Source organism: Sminthopsis crassicaudata, chromosome 4, assembly GCF_048593235.1.
Source record: "Sminthopsis crassicaudata isolate SCR6 chromosome 4, ASM4859323v1, whole genome shotgun sequence".
NCBI lineage: Eukaryota > Metazoa > Chordata > Mammalia > Dasyuromorphia > Dasyuridae > Sminthopsis > Sminthopsis crassicaudata.
In genome coordinates this window covers 463,871,877-463,886,201 of record NC_133620.1, presented here as the reverse complement: position 1 = coordinate 463,886,201, position 14,325 = coordinate 463,871,877, and the positions used below count along the sequence as shown (strand labels likewise).

Here is a 14,325-nt window from a genome sequence, read left to right as displayed (position 1 = left end):
GAGAACAAAGGGAGGCCATGGCAGTGGTGGAGCCTGGGATTGGTGGAGCCTGGTCACCGGGACACCCAGGCGCTGGCTCGGGCTCCCAGATGGCACGGGGCTTCTCAGATTTCACCTTTCCTCTCGTGTCCCAAGCTGCTGGGTTTGGGCTATGCTTCCCGGCCTCCCCAGAATCTTCCCAGGGGGTTCAGGGCTTCCTCCAGCCCTGACGGAGGATGTGGAAGGAGACTCGCTGGTCCTCCCAGACTTTTTGCACTTTACCACCAGTCCACCTTCCCGGGCCCGAAGGTCCCTTGTGGCACTTGGCCCTCCATTCTCGGCCTTGAGTTTCCCTCTGGTCTTGCCCCGCCTCCATTTGGGATGTGGAGCTCTCCTCTCCTCTGGCGTTTCGTGCCCACAATTGGCACTGGCTTTGATAAGCAGCTCTGCCCTCCCAACTTTTGCTGGTGTTCCGCCCGTAGCCCCGGCCCAGGGGCTCTCCTGGCGTTTAACCCCGTCCTCGACAGGTCATCCGATCTCCCCCTAGTCCCCGGCCCTCGGCCGACTACTCTCCCTTCCCCCATTCCAAACCCAGAGGGCATCGGCTCAAACTGTCCCCAACACAACACTGCCTCCCTCACCTGGCGCTCGGGCCCTCCCGGGGCCACACCCTGCGCACGGCGGGGGCTCGGGCTCCACTAGGTGGGAGAAGGCAAGAAGCGAAACCCAGGGAGAAGGCGGGGAGCCAGCCGGGGCCCTCGGGGCGTCCTCGGCCCGGTACCTGAAGAAGCGGGAACTTACGCAGAGCAAAAGAGGACGCGGAATGGGAGGGGAGGGGGCGAGAGCTCCCCTGTTACTAACTATGGCACTCGCCGTTTAGCCTCGTCCCCATCACTGAAGCTCAGCCGCCCGCCAATACAGCGTCTGTGCACCTGATAATGACCTCTCCCCTCTCTCCCCTCCTCCCCCCGCCCCCGCGGCTGAGCCCTGAAGTCTTGTCCCACAGTCCTAGCCCAACACTGAGTCCCTTTCCCAGGGCTGAGTCCCGGCCCACACCGCTCCGTCCCGGCCCGAGTTCCGGCCCACACCGCTCCGTCCCGGTTCTCATCACTCAGTCCCGAGGCTGAGCCCCACAGAGGTCGCGCGCCTTCCCCAACATCAAACCGAGTTCTAGCAAACGTGAGCGCGGACCGGGAATCTCTGCGCGAAGAGGGCCGCTGTGTGTGTTGGGGGGATCCCAGGAATCCAAAGGGGGAGAGAGCTGAGATTCCGATCTAAGCGTGAAGGCTCAGGGGGCCGCGCGCGCGGGCTCCGGAGCTGGTCAGGACAAAGGGAGCCAGCGGGTGCGAAAAGAAACTTTTTATTGAAAAACCCCTTCCCTTTCCTGCCCCCTCCCCCCTCCCATAGCAAGCGGGCGCGGGTCCTCCTCACCCCTGGCCCAGCGTCTGAGGGCTGCGGCCCGACGTGGGGACCCGGATCCGGCAGTCCCCAAGGTCAGGCGCCCAGTGCACTCCATAGCACCATGAGCTCGAGGTGGGGCGCAGAAGTCTAGTCCCGAGCTGCCGCGGACCGCACTTTCCGCTTCGCCGTCGGGCTGTCGGCTGGCCCGGGACTCCGTAAGCGAGGGGCAGGTTCGGGGGTGGGAGCGTTGCGGGGGGGGGGTGTCTGTTCATTGGGCCGGTTCCCTCCGTAGGATCCGCGGCCGCTGCTTCTTCGGGGGTTGCCGGGGACTCCCGGAGGGCAGAGCCGGCCGCGGCCCGGGCGCGCCGTCGGGGCCGTCCCTCCGCCAGCGGGGCGGCGCGGAGACCTGCGGGCGCCCCCTCCAGTCTGTCTCTCGGTGCGTCCGTCCGGCGGCTAAGCTCCAGCTCGCCCGTCCGGGTCCGCGGCGCGGCGCGGCCTCACACGTAGTCCTTGCGGTCGTAGCTGGGCCCCAGGCCCGCGGCCGTGGTGGTGGTGGAGCGCGGGGCCGAGTAGAGGATCTTGGCGGGCGTGTACTTCTTCTCCTTGGGCGGGCAGGAGCAGCAGAGCAGCGCCCCGCCCAGCAGCTGCAGCGCCGAGGCCGCCCAGCCCACGTACAGCCCCGCGCCCATCTCCCGCTTCTGCGGCTCGGCCACCAACGGGTTGTAGAAGTCCCGGATGATGGTGTTGGCGGACCAGGACACGGGGATGAGCGTGAGCACGCCGGCCAGCAGGAAGACGACGCCCGCCACGATGGTGATCTTGGCCTTGGCCGTGTCGTCCTGCACGCAGTTGGTGCACTGGGCGCCCACCAGGGACACCAGCAGCCCGAGCGCGGCCAGCAGGATGGCCACGACGAGCAGCGCGCGAGCCGCCTGCAGGTCCTGGGGCAGCGCGAGCAGCGAGTCATAGACCTTGCACTGCATCTGGCCCGTGCTCTGCACCACGCAGTTCATCCACAGGCCCTCCCAGATGATCTGCGCCGTCACGATGCTGGTGCCGATGAAGGCCGTCACGCGCCACATGGGCAGCGCGCAGCACACTATGGTGCCCAGCCAGCCCAGCACGGCCAGGGACACGCCGGTGATCTCCAAGCCCATAGACATGGCTGCGGCGGCGGCGGCGGCGGCCCGGGGGCGCGGGGAGGGGCGCGAGGGCTGGCCGGGGCCCCCGGAGCAGCCCTGGCAGAGACGCAGAGGGCCGCGGGGCCGGCACACCCGGGCTGGCTCTCCTCACTCTAACGGCTCAGCTCCGCCGCACCTGTCTCCACCTGCCCACAGCCTGCTGGCGACTGGGCTCCCCGGCTCCGGCTGCTGCCCTTCCTTCAGTGCCCGGGGCTGGAGTGGGGGCGGGCGGGGGCGGGCCACAGCTTTCCTAGGTCGGTGACGTGTCCCTGCCACGCCCACACCCCCTCCCCTGGACTGGGAAAGGGAAGAGGCCGCGGGGTAGGGGGTGGGGGAGGGAGCAGTTGGATCCACCTGCTTGCGTTCTCTAGTGTTGGCGAGAACACCTCCGGCTGGCTAGCAGCCAGGACAGTGGTGGGGGGTTTCGGGAGCCCCAGAATCCCGGCTCACTTCTCTAGTCCCTAGAAACTCTCAGGTGAGGGAGGGCCTGGCTGAAGAGCAGGGAACGGAAGGGGGGGGGGTGCGGAGAGACAATATACGTCTCCAGTCGCAGCCTCCAGTTATTGGTCTCCCTTTTCCGGGCCCCCCCGCAGTGTTTCGCACACAGTAGGTGCTTAATAAATGCTTTTGACTGACTGAGTGGCCTTTAACTTTAGAAACGAACCGTTCCTTCTTCCAATTTCTAGTGCCAAACGTATGCTCAGCGCAGCCCAGGCCTGAGAGAGTCCAGTCCGGAATACCTGGGCGTTCATGATAGAGGGGCAATTGTGGCTTGGGGAGATGCTTTAAATCAGGAGTGGGGACCATCCCGCCCCCAAGTTGTAGGAGGCTGGCAACATCATTTGCTAAGAGAAGCACAGGCCTTGATGGGCTGAAAGCTAGGTACAACTTCCCATTGTCTGATAGCATAAATATCCAAATGATCCTTGGCAGAAAAAAAAAAAAAAAGCTTCCTCACCCCTGCTCTAAATGGTCAGTTGGCTCCAGCTCTGGATGCATGACTTCTGTTTTAGTGTAGAACAGAAGGGATCTTCAGGAGGTGGGGTCAAAGTTCAGGGAGACAGCAGGCAGGATCCACCCAGATATCCCAGGCAGGGCCTATAGCAAAATCATGAAATTTGCCTCTGCCTTTTTTTCCTTCTTCTCTTCCCCCTTGCATAACTCCTTCCTATTTTCTAGACTCCCAAATACTCCTGTTCTTTTTCCTTCAACCTATCTAGTCTGTTAGGAAAGGACTGGTTTTCATGGAGCAATGAATTTGAAGAGAGAGGACTTGGGCCACTTAACTTTGGGCCCTTCCTCTTTCTGGGCCTCAGGTCCCTCCTCTGTAACAGACAGGGTTGGATTAATTCTGAGATCCTTTCCAGTTAGAAATCTATGACTATGGATCGCTGGGATGTCAGATATAATTTAGTTGGTGGAGGGTTTTTTGTTTGTTTATAAGGAGAGGACTTCCAGGGGTTTCAGACACTTTCGAAAGTTCAGATACAGAATCACACACACACACACACACACACACACACCCCTTTACCTATGGGTAAGTTTACCCCACCCATAGTTTACCTGCACAGTGGACTCCAATGTTCTTCCTCCATAAAATTTCCCAGGTGTCCAAGAAGATAACCAAGGCAAGGTAAACAAACACTCAAGGTGCATAGACCAGGACCCTGACTTTGGAAGGAGAAAAGTTCTGGTCAGTGTTTTGTTGGGAGTTTCATAGAGGAGGGTCCAAAACCTATGATATGGGGAAAGGGGAAAGGGGATCATGGTGGGAGACAGAGATGGAGGCTGATAATGTCAAGCCTGCATAGTCCTATTTGAGGCATTTAGAAGTGGGATTGGGGTCAGACCAATGTAGTCAGGAGTGGGAAGAGGGTGAGGGAAGAATGGGCAAGGTGATGATTTTAGATTTATTGTGGGGAGGCTCAGATGAACTGGGTTATAAAAATGTGTTCTGAATTTAATAAAAAAGAATACATTTCCCTATACAAAGTACAACATGGATTATAAGAGAAAATTTAAACCTCTTTTATGTTCAGTTTGCTTTTTTAAAATGTAAAAAATCTCTAGCATGATTTTTTTAGAACTGGCCCATTTGTGGGTTTCCTTTTAAATTTCTCTTCTGTACATTTTTTTTTCAAGTCAGTTGGGGTAAAGTGACTTGCCCAACGTCACAAAACTAGTAAGTAAATACTAGTAAGGATTTGAGGTCAGGTTTAAACTCATGTCCTCTTGATGTCTGGACTGGTGCTCTGTCCACTATGCCATCTTGCTACCCCTCCTCTATACATTAGAAAACATGTTTCAATAATCCTTCCTTTTTTTTCTTTCTGTCATAATTAATTCTATTCTTCCCCAAGGGTCTCCTCAATTGTAAAAATAAATAAATAAATAAATAAATAAATAAATAAATTTAAATAAAAGGAAGAAAAATACAATCTCTAACAAGTATAGTCAAGCAAAACTAAATCCATAACTTTGCTCTCTCTCTCTCTCGCTCTCTCTCTCTGTCTCTGTCTCTGTCTCTGTCTCTCTCTCTCTCTCTGTCTCTCTCTCTCTCTGTCTCTCTCTCTCTCTCTCTCTCTCTCTCTCTCTCTCTCTCTCTCTCTCGCGCGTGCTCTCGCTCTCTCTCTGTCTGTCTCTCTGTGTCTCTGTCTCTCTGTCTCTGTCTCTGTCTCTCTCTCTGTCCTCTCTCTCTCTCTCTCTCTCTCTCTCTCTCTCGCGCTCTCGCTCTCTCTCTCTCTCTCTCTCTCTCGCGCTCTCGCTCTCTCTGTCTCTCTGTCTCTGTCTCTCTGTCTCTCTCTGTCTCTCTCTCTCTGTCTCTGTCTCTCTGTCTCTGTCTCTTTGTCTCTGTCTCTGTCTCTGTCTCTGTCTCTCTCTGTCTCTCTCTGTCTCTCTGTCTCTCTCTCTGTCTCTCTCTGTCTCTCTGTCTCTCTCTCTGTCTCTCTCTGTCTCTCTCTGTGTGTGTGTGTGTGTGTGTGTGTGTGTGTGTATGTGTGTGTGTGATTCTGTATCTTGAATCTTGAAAGAAGGTAGATAACATTGGTCTGGAGTCAGAATTGGTCATTTCATTCATTCAGTGGAGCTCTTAAGTTTTTCAAAGGTGTTTGTCTTTACAATGTTATTGCCACTCTCGAAATCTTGTTTTTCTACATTACTGTCTTTATACATTACTTTCCTGGTTCTGCTCACTTCATACATCAATCCATACATGTCTTCCCAGGCTTATTTGAAACTGTCCTGGGTACAATGTTATTTCATCACATTCACATGCCATAAATTGTTCACAGTTCCTTAATTGTTGACCAACATCCTGATTTACAATTTTTTGACTCCAAAGAGTTGCTGTAAACCTTTTGTATGTTTGGCCCTTTTCCCTTCTTTGGGGTCCCCTTACTTTTGCTTTTACATATGAGGAAATTGAGTCCCAGAGAGAGTCACATAGGGAGTAAGCAACTGAGCCCAAATTTGGACCTACGAATTCTGTGGCATCTATCCCACTCAAAAAGTATCAGGTTTTTGGACTGAGAAGTTCCTTTTTCTTCCCCAAATATATTCTCTGTGTCTCTGTCTCACTGTCTATCTCTGTTTTTGTCTGTCTCTGTCTTTGTCTCTGTCTCTGTCTCTGTCTTTGTCTCTCTCCTTGCCTGGTGTGGAGCTGCTACTAGAATGAAGGTAGTTCTGAAGCTGTGAAATAAACAACACATTTGAAGTCAGAAGACCTGGGTTCTATTGTCAGCCTTTCTATTCCTGTCAGTGGCCTAGTTTGCCTCTGGGTCTTAGTTTTCTTATCGGGAAAATTAGGGGTTTGGATCAGTCGATCCTTAATGCCTTTCAGCCTGAACTTTCTGTCATTCTGTGAAGCTGGCCTGGGGGGAAAATAAGAACAGGTCTTGCTAGAATTCTGCCTGGAATGTAGGATGGGTCGACAACAGGGACTACTAACTGCAGTTTGGGATCCTTCACCCAAGCTTGGTTCTGAGGAAACATGGAATTTTGGTCCTGTAATCAGTTTTTTCCAGATCTACATACTTCATTTTTTTATTAGTTTCTCTAAGCCTGTCTATGCTTCTCTGAATGTGTCATGTTTGTTTCTTACCATACAGTGATATTCCATTGGATTCATGCTCAACAATGTTTGTTCCCCACAAAATGGGAATTTTGTTTCCAATTTCTTGCGTTGCCCAAAAGTACTGCTATAAATATGTTGGTTTATATAGAACCTTTCTTTTTCTTTTTGGCCAATGACTTCCTTGGGATTTAGAGTTAGCAGTGGAATCTCTGGGCTAAAGAGTATGGTTGTTTAAATACTTCACTTGTGTAGTTTCAAATTGCTTTCCAGAATGGTTATGACAATAGCTAACATTTGCATAGCATGCTTTACATATATTGGCTGCCTTATTTGATTCTCACAACTCTAGGAGAAAAGAGAAGGGAGAGAGAGAGAGAAAGAAGGAGGAGGAGGAGGAGAAGAAGAAAGAGAAGAAGAAGAAGAAAGGAGAAGAAGGAGAAGGAGAAGAAGGAGAAGGAGAAGAAGAAGAAGAAGAAGAAGAAGAAGAAGAAGAAGAAGAAGAAGAAGAAGAAGGAGGAGGAGGAGGAGGAGGAGGAGGAGGAGGAGGAGGAGGAGGAGGAGGAGGAGGAGGAGGAGGAGGAGGAGGAGGAGGAGGAGGAGGAGGAGGAGGAGGAGGAGGAGGAGGAGGAGGAGGAGGAGGAGGAGGAGGAGGAGGAGGAGGAGGAGGAGGAGGAGGAGGAGGAGGAGGAGGAGGAGAAGAAGGAGAAGGAGAAGGAGAAGAAGAAGAAGAAGAAGAAGAAGAAGAAGAAGAAGAAGAAGAAGAAGAAGAAGAAGAAGAAGAAAGGAGGGAGGAGGGAGGAGGGAGGAGGGAGGAGAAAGGAAGGGAGTCAAAGGTGAGATCAAGAACAGAGGAATTTCCCATTTTACCATTGAGAAATCAGCCCGGCAACGAAGTGTCTAAAGCAAATCCTGACTCTCCTTTTAGTCTTTATCCACTTAGTTCCATAACTTGACAGCTCCACCAGCAATGCATTAGTGTATGTCTACAACTGTCTAATAGTGATGATTCCCATACTTTGTCATTTTTGCAAATTTGCTGGGTATGGGATAAAGTCTTAGAGTTGTTTTGATCCCTGATTAATGATTTGGATTAATCTTTCATATGGAGGCTAACAGTTCACAATTTTTTTGGAAAATTGCTCCTTCGTAGACATTTGTCTATTTGGTAAATAGTCTTGCTTTCTCATTTACACGATTCATTCATTGATCGTGATCTAGATGAGACTCTAGGCTCTGGCACTTTGTTGCTTCCCTGACTCCTGTTTCCTCATCTGTAAGATGGGTATAATACTACTTGCTCTCTCCCACATGATGGTGAAGAAAAAATCAGAAACTTGTAAGTGGGTCTGGGGAAGTGATAGCAGGCGGATAATGAGGGGCACAGAGAATTAGAAAAGATTAGAGAGGTAGCTACGGGGTGCAGGGGATGGATAACTGACTGGAAGATAAGAAGATCAGAGTTCAAATCCTGCCTTAGAAACTGTGTGATCCTGCACAAGTCACTTTCTCAGTCTGGCTCAGTTTCTTCATCTGTAAAAAATAATAATATATTTCCTAAGGTCATTGTGAAGTTCAAATGAAACAATATTTGTAAAGTCCTTTTGAAATTTTAAAGTGCTATGTCTGTAGTAGGTAGCTATTACTAGAGTGCCTTTTTACATATCCAAGTGCTGGGGAGTGGCAGCGTGGATATGTTTGTGTTCATGTTTATGTAACTATTTGCCACAGAAGGCTAGAATGGGAAGGACCTCAGAGACATTGTGATATATTGGAGGCAACTGTTGGTGCTTCACAGCTAGGAAAGAAAGACTTGGCTTTGAGCCCTGAGTCCCACACATCCCTGCTGGTGTTACCTTGGACAAATAATCTCTTTGTGCCCCAGGTAACTCTGAGGACTCTAAGTTAAAGAGAAGATAGTGACCTGCAATAGGATGGGGGGATTTCCTCATTTAGGGAGTTTCCAATAGTGTGGAACTCTTAAAACCCAGTCCCTATCTCCATCCCTATGTGCTGGGGGCTTAGCTGGGATACAAAAATACAAGTAAAATATTTTCTGCTTTCAAGGAGCTTTATCCCTGACAGGAGGGGATTCTTCTTCTGCTTGAGGACCTCTAATCAGGGAAAAGCTACATAAAATCCCCAGAATTCAGAACTGCAGAGCAAGCATGGCTATCCAGCCCACAACTTCTCAGGTTAACAGATGCGAATACCGAGACCAAGGAAATAAAATCACGAGCCCCAGATCAAATTATTAGTGGTGGGATTTGAACTTAGTTCTGATTCCAGAAAAAGGGTTCTTTCCACCATACTATGTCGCCCTATTTTTTTTTTTTTTTTAAGTTTCAGTGATACTTAAATTTTTTTCTTTACGACCCAGTCACAACCCAATAAAACACATTCCTCAGGACCCTTCCTCCCACGGAAACATGTTTAAGCAAAACCAGAGCACGTGTGTCTGTATATGCTTTCATAGCTGTATCCCACTCCACTCTCCTGAAAGGAGGGAAGGAATCAATGGTCCTCCAGAGCCAAGACTTCCCATTGAATGAAATCTGAATTGTCTTTTATAATTTTTGTCTTAGTGTCATAGAATTTTAGAATATAAATACCCTATAATATATTAGAAAGTTAGAATAGAATATTAATATGTCTATTAAGGACTAAAATCCCACTCCATAATCTCCTCATAGGAATAGAATGATCCTGAATTCTGAAATTGATCCCAAGGGATCCCACAGCCTGACATTCTGTCAAAGGGAAAAGGTTTCAAGGGTGGGCCAAGGACCTCTTCTTTGTCCATTGCCTTAGCTAAATCAATATTGCCTGCCTAAGTTCAGTAAGGCTCATCCCCAGGTTGACTGGGAGGGGGGAAGGATCTTAAGTACACAGCATCCCCTAAAGACTACAGAAAGGACAGGGCAGTTAGGTGGCACAGTGGATAGAGCACCAGCCCTGAATTCAGGAGGACCGGAGTTCAAATCTGGTCTCAGACACTTGTGTGACCCTGGGCAAGTCACTTAACCCCAGTCTCAGGGGAAAAAAAAAAGAGAGAGAGAGAGAGAGAGAATTCACACTGATGAAATTACGGATCTTGGAACTATTAAAAGAATTACTGGTATAATAATTTGTCGCTTAGGGAGAATTGAATTCAATTAAACAAGTTTTTTTTTTTTTTTTTTTTTTTAATTAAAGATCTGTTATGTGTTGGATATAGGAGATAGAGGATCAGTCTCAGAGCCAGGAAGACTTGAGTTCAAGTGTGATAATCCTGGCAGTGTCACCCTGGACAAGTCACAGTCATTTCTCAGTGTCCAAGGCAACTCTGACAATAAGTAGCAGAGCAGGTGTTTATCTGCCTTTCTGGAGTTTCCTTTACCTGAACTCTCCAAACCAATGAAATCTCACTAGTAGATCCTTCCAGCCCCAGGTGTTCCCGGAACTGTGCAAGATATTATAGAACCAAAGATAAAAAGGGAAGGTTCCTGCCCTCAAGGAGGTTACACCCTACCCAGAGGATACAACCAGAAAGAGGAAGGGGTGGGGGAAGAAATGCAAAAAATCTAGAGAAAGTGATCTCCTGAGGGAGGAAGATGTAGCTTTTGGCAAAGTTAGTGTCTGAAATGAGCTTTGTTGAAATGCTACAGATTTAGAATTGAAAGAGACCTTATGGATTATAGTGTCAAACTCTGAGGCACAGAAAGGTTGTGATTGACCCGGATGACACAACTAGCAACTGGATTTGAATCCAGATCACCCTACCTCATGGCACAGAGAGGGTGAATTCCAGAAGGGGCTAATACCTGTGCAAAGCAGGAAGTTAGGGAGAGGGAACGTCTTGCATGGGGAGTAGCTAGTGGGCCTTCTTGGCAAGAACAAAATGTGTGTGGAAATTTAATTTACCATCGAGACTTGGAAGGACACCATCAGTCAGCACATATGCCGTATCCCTCCTGCTGTTTCACAGCCTCCCAGGAGGAATTCAATTCAGTTGAATTCAACAAATATTTGTCGTGTGCCAACTGAGAAAGGGCAGATTAGATTTGAACCCTGTACTTGGCTGGTCGCCAACCAACATAGTTCCCTGCAGCTATCATTGACTCACTGATCATTTGGAAGGGACCTTATGGAGTCCAATCCCTTGGTTTGAAAAAGGTGGGACTGAGGGCCAGAAAGTCGGGCATGTGGCCAGGGCCGCAACTGCAGGGGTTAAGGTCTGTGCTAGTGACAAAGATAAGCCAGAATTACACAATTCTTGTTCCTCTCTTGTCTTTCCAAAGGAATGATCTTCAGACTGGAAATAGGAGGGTACAGAAATCCAAGATAAGAATGGAGCTAGCTGGAAGGAGCTCTGGATGCGAGGCAATCCAACAAACGATGATTAAGCAATGGATCAAACAGCAAACATTTTTTAAGTGATTAGCATTTGCCAGGAGCAGTTTGCTAAGCACTTGGGGGTTCCAAGAGAAGGTTTTAGTCTCTGCTTCCTGAAAATTTGCATTCTAGCCCTTTGGAAGGTGGATAGTGGAACCTATGGGCACTGGCCAATTATGGAAGGCCTCCTGCACAAGCCAGTGATTCTAATAAGTGCTGTTTTCTGAATCCTCCTTAGATCATCAAAGTTATTTTTTGTCATGTCCAACTCTCTGTGACGCCATTGGGATTTTCTTGGTACTGGAGTGGTTTGCCATTTTTTCTCCTGCTCATTTTACAGATGAGGAAACTGAGGCAAACAGATTAAGCGACTAGCTCATGGTCACACAGCTAACAGGTGTCTCAAGTGGGATTTGATCCAAGTTTTTCTGCCGTTAGGGCCAGTGCCCTATCCTACACAAGTCTACAAAGAGATTGCCTAGCTCTTCCAGCTCAAGGCAATGCAAATATTAGGGAGCTTGAAGTTAAAAGAGGAATGGGCTTATGGGAGTGCTCTATCTTTCCTTCTCCCTTTGGTCTCGCTTCCACAAGACACCTCCCCCTTTCCCCCCAAGTGGTTAGCTCCCTATTGTTGAAATGATTCTCTATTGACTTATTGATGTAACTGTTGTATTCCCCCCCCTGAACAGTGTGCACTTCTTGGCAGCTAGCAATGATTCATTTTTGTTATTGTACCTCCAGCATCTAGCACAATGGTTGGCACATAGAAGGCCTCAATCAACAAGTATTTATTAAGTATCTGCTACATTCCAGGCACTGGAAATACAAAGACAAATATGAAACTATTTCTGCCATTCAAGAGGTTGCGTTCCATCAAAGGACTTGGTACATGTTTGTGGAAAATGAATTGATGATGAAATGCGCTGAAAGATGCGGATTGTGATTAAGAAGTGAAAGAAAGCAGTGAAAGAAGTGAGTGATCTCTGAGGAATCAGGGGTGGGGGTGGATTGGGGCCAGCGTTTCCTCTACACCGAGGTTCTGTTTGAGTGAATGGCCAAGCACACCCTCGTCCAGCAGTAACTCAAGGAAGAATACACAGCCTCTATTTGTCTGACAACCAGAGAAGGTAAACAGAGCCAGCCCAGGTGAAACTTGGAATAACGAAACTCTCAGAGGTGGAACGTGGCTCAGGTCAGTCCTTTTGCCCTATGAGCTGCTCCCCTGGGAGTGGGCTAAAACAATTCAGTGCTGGGCTACCAGAACAAGTTGGTGCAATTCTGATAGAGGACAATACTGGAAAGAAAACACAGAGTGAAAGCAGAGACTCCCAGTCCCAGGGCTCTGAAAGTCTTTTTCGAGAGCCACCAGATCTAATCGGGGCTAGGGCCTTATTATTATTATTATTATTATTATTATTATTATTATTATTATTCTTTTGCTGAGGCAATTGGGGTTAAGTGACTTGCCCAGGGCCACACAGCCAGGAAGTGTTAAGTGTCTGAGACCAGATTTGAACCTCAGGAATCAGGAGGACTTCAGGGCTGGTGCTCTATCCACTGCACCAACTAGCTGACCCTGCTAGGGTCCAATTATGAAGGCCAATCCATTCATTTTCTCTTCATTGTATCTTGCACACATTTCTCCTCTTCTAGCTCTACCCAAGGGAAAGACAGATGGACTTGCAGTAAGAACAATCTGAGCTTGAATCCTACCTCAGACCCTTACTAGCTGTGTGATCCTAGTCAAGTCATTTAATCTCTCTAAATCTCAGTCTTTTCATATGTAAAATAGGGATAACAATAGAGTCTACCCGACAGGGTTAGAATGAGAATCAAATGAGATAATATGTGCAAAAAGCAAACCCAAAAAGGTTAAGTAAACTGAAACTTTTGTTTTTGTTTTTGTTTTTAAGCTTGGGCTTGTGGTTTCATTGGTATAGGGAATTTTCAGGGAGGAAACTTTTTCCACAGAACCATATTGACACATTCTACACTTTATAGTCTTAGAAAATTGCCTGGCGCATTGACCCATCTGATGTCGTTTAAAGCCAGGTTCCAATCCCAAGTCTTGGTCTAATGTTTGGCACACAGTAAGAGCTTAATAAATACTATTAACTATCTCAGGGGTTCTCAAACTACGGCCCGCGTGCCAGATGCGCCCACTGAGGACGTTTATGCGCCCGCCGGGTTATGACAAATGGGCTGAGAGTCGGAGACAGTGTGAGCTTTTGTTTTTACTATAGTCCGGCCCTCCCACAGTCTGAGGGACAGGGAACTGGTCCCCTATTTACAAAGTTTGAGGAACACTCTAGCTGTTTATCATCAACATATTTTCCTCCTTCTCTTCCTTCCCTCCTTCCTTCCCTCCTTCCTTCCCTTCCTTCCTTCCCTTCCTTCCTTCCTTCCTTCCTTCCTTCCTTCCTTCCTTCCTTCCTTCCTTCCTTCCTTCCTTCCTTCCTTCCTTCCCTTCCTTCCTTCCTTCCTTCCTTCCTTCCTTCCTTCCTTCCTTCCTTCCTTCCTTCCTTCCTTCCTTCCTTCCTTCCTTCCTTCCTCCCTCTCTTCTTTCCTTCCTTCCTTCCTCCCTCTCTTCTTTCCTTCCTTCCTTCCTTCCTTCCTTCCTTCCTTCCTTCCTTCCTTCCTTCCTTCCTTCCTTCCTTCCTTCCTTCCTTCCTTCCTTCCTTCCTTCCTTCCTTCCTTCCTTCCTTCCTTTCCTTCCTTTCCTTCCTTCCTTCTTTCCTTCTTTCCTTCCTTCCTCTGAGATAAGATTTATTATATCACATTGCTTCTCTATTATCCTCTTTTCTTAGGAATGAGCTAACCTGAGAAATTACCCATGTATATATCTTGCAAATAAAAAGCTGTAATAAAAAAAAAGAAAAAAGAAAAAAAAAAAGAAAAAAGAAATGAGCTAACCTCTTACCTTCTTGAGATCTCTCATCTCTCTCTTACTTTGGACCTTAAATCCTCCCCCAGCTGCAGCCAGTTTTTCTTTTTTCCTCCTGCCAAGACTAAGTTTTCTCTTTGTCCCCTCGATTTCAAATCCAGCCATCTCTTGTAGGATCCCCTTTTAGAATTTCTCCATCCCACCCCATCAGTCCTTATTTGTGTCCTCGGCAACCCCAGGTGTAGAATGCACTCTGAAGTAGATGGATGGTGATAAAGAAGCTTTCTCTGAGGTGCAGGTGGGGAATAAGACAGGTAACCCAGGACAGGAGAGGGGAGATGAGACTCTGAAAGGGAAGGAGCATCTGGTGGGATGAGAAGCTCTCACCAAGGATATTTAGACAAAACGACTGACATCAATATCTCCCTGCCTCTAGA

General features: G+C 48.5%; 1 protein-coding gene across 1 annotated transcript; it reads right to left on the bottom strand.

Moving 5' to 3' along the window:
• Positions 1-1,323: 1,323 nt before the first annotated feature.
• On the bottom strand, positions 1,324-2,790 carry CLDN3 (claudin 3). The gene has a single exon (XM_074264070.1). The coding sequence runs from the start codon at positions 2,541-2,543 to the stop codon at positions 1,878-1,880; it is 666 nt and encodes a 221-aa protein (XP_074120171.1). The 5' UTR covers positions 2,544-2,790; the 3' UTR covers positions 1,324-1,877.
• Positions 2,791-14,325: the final 11,535 nt, after the last annotated feature.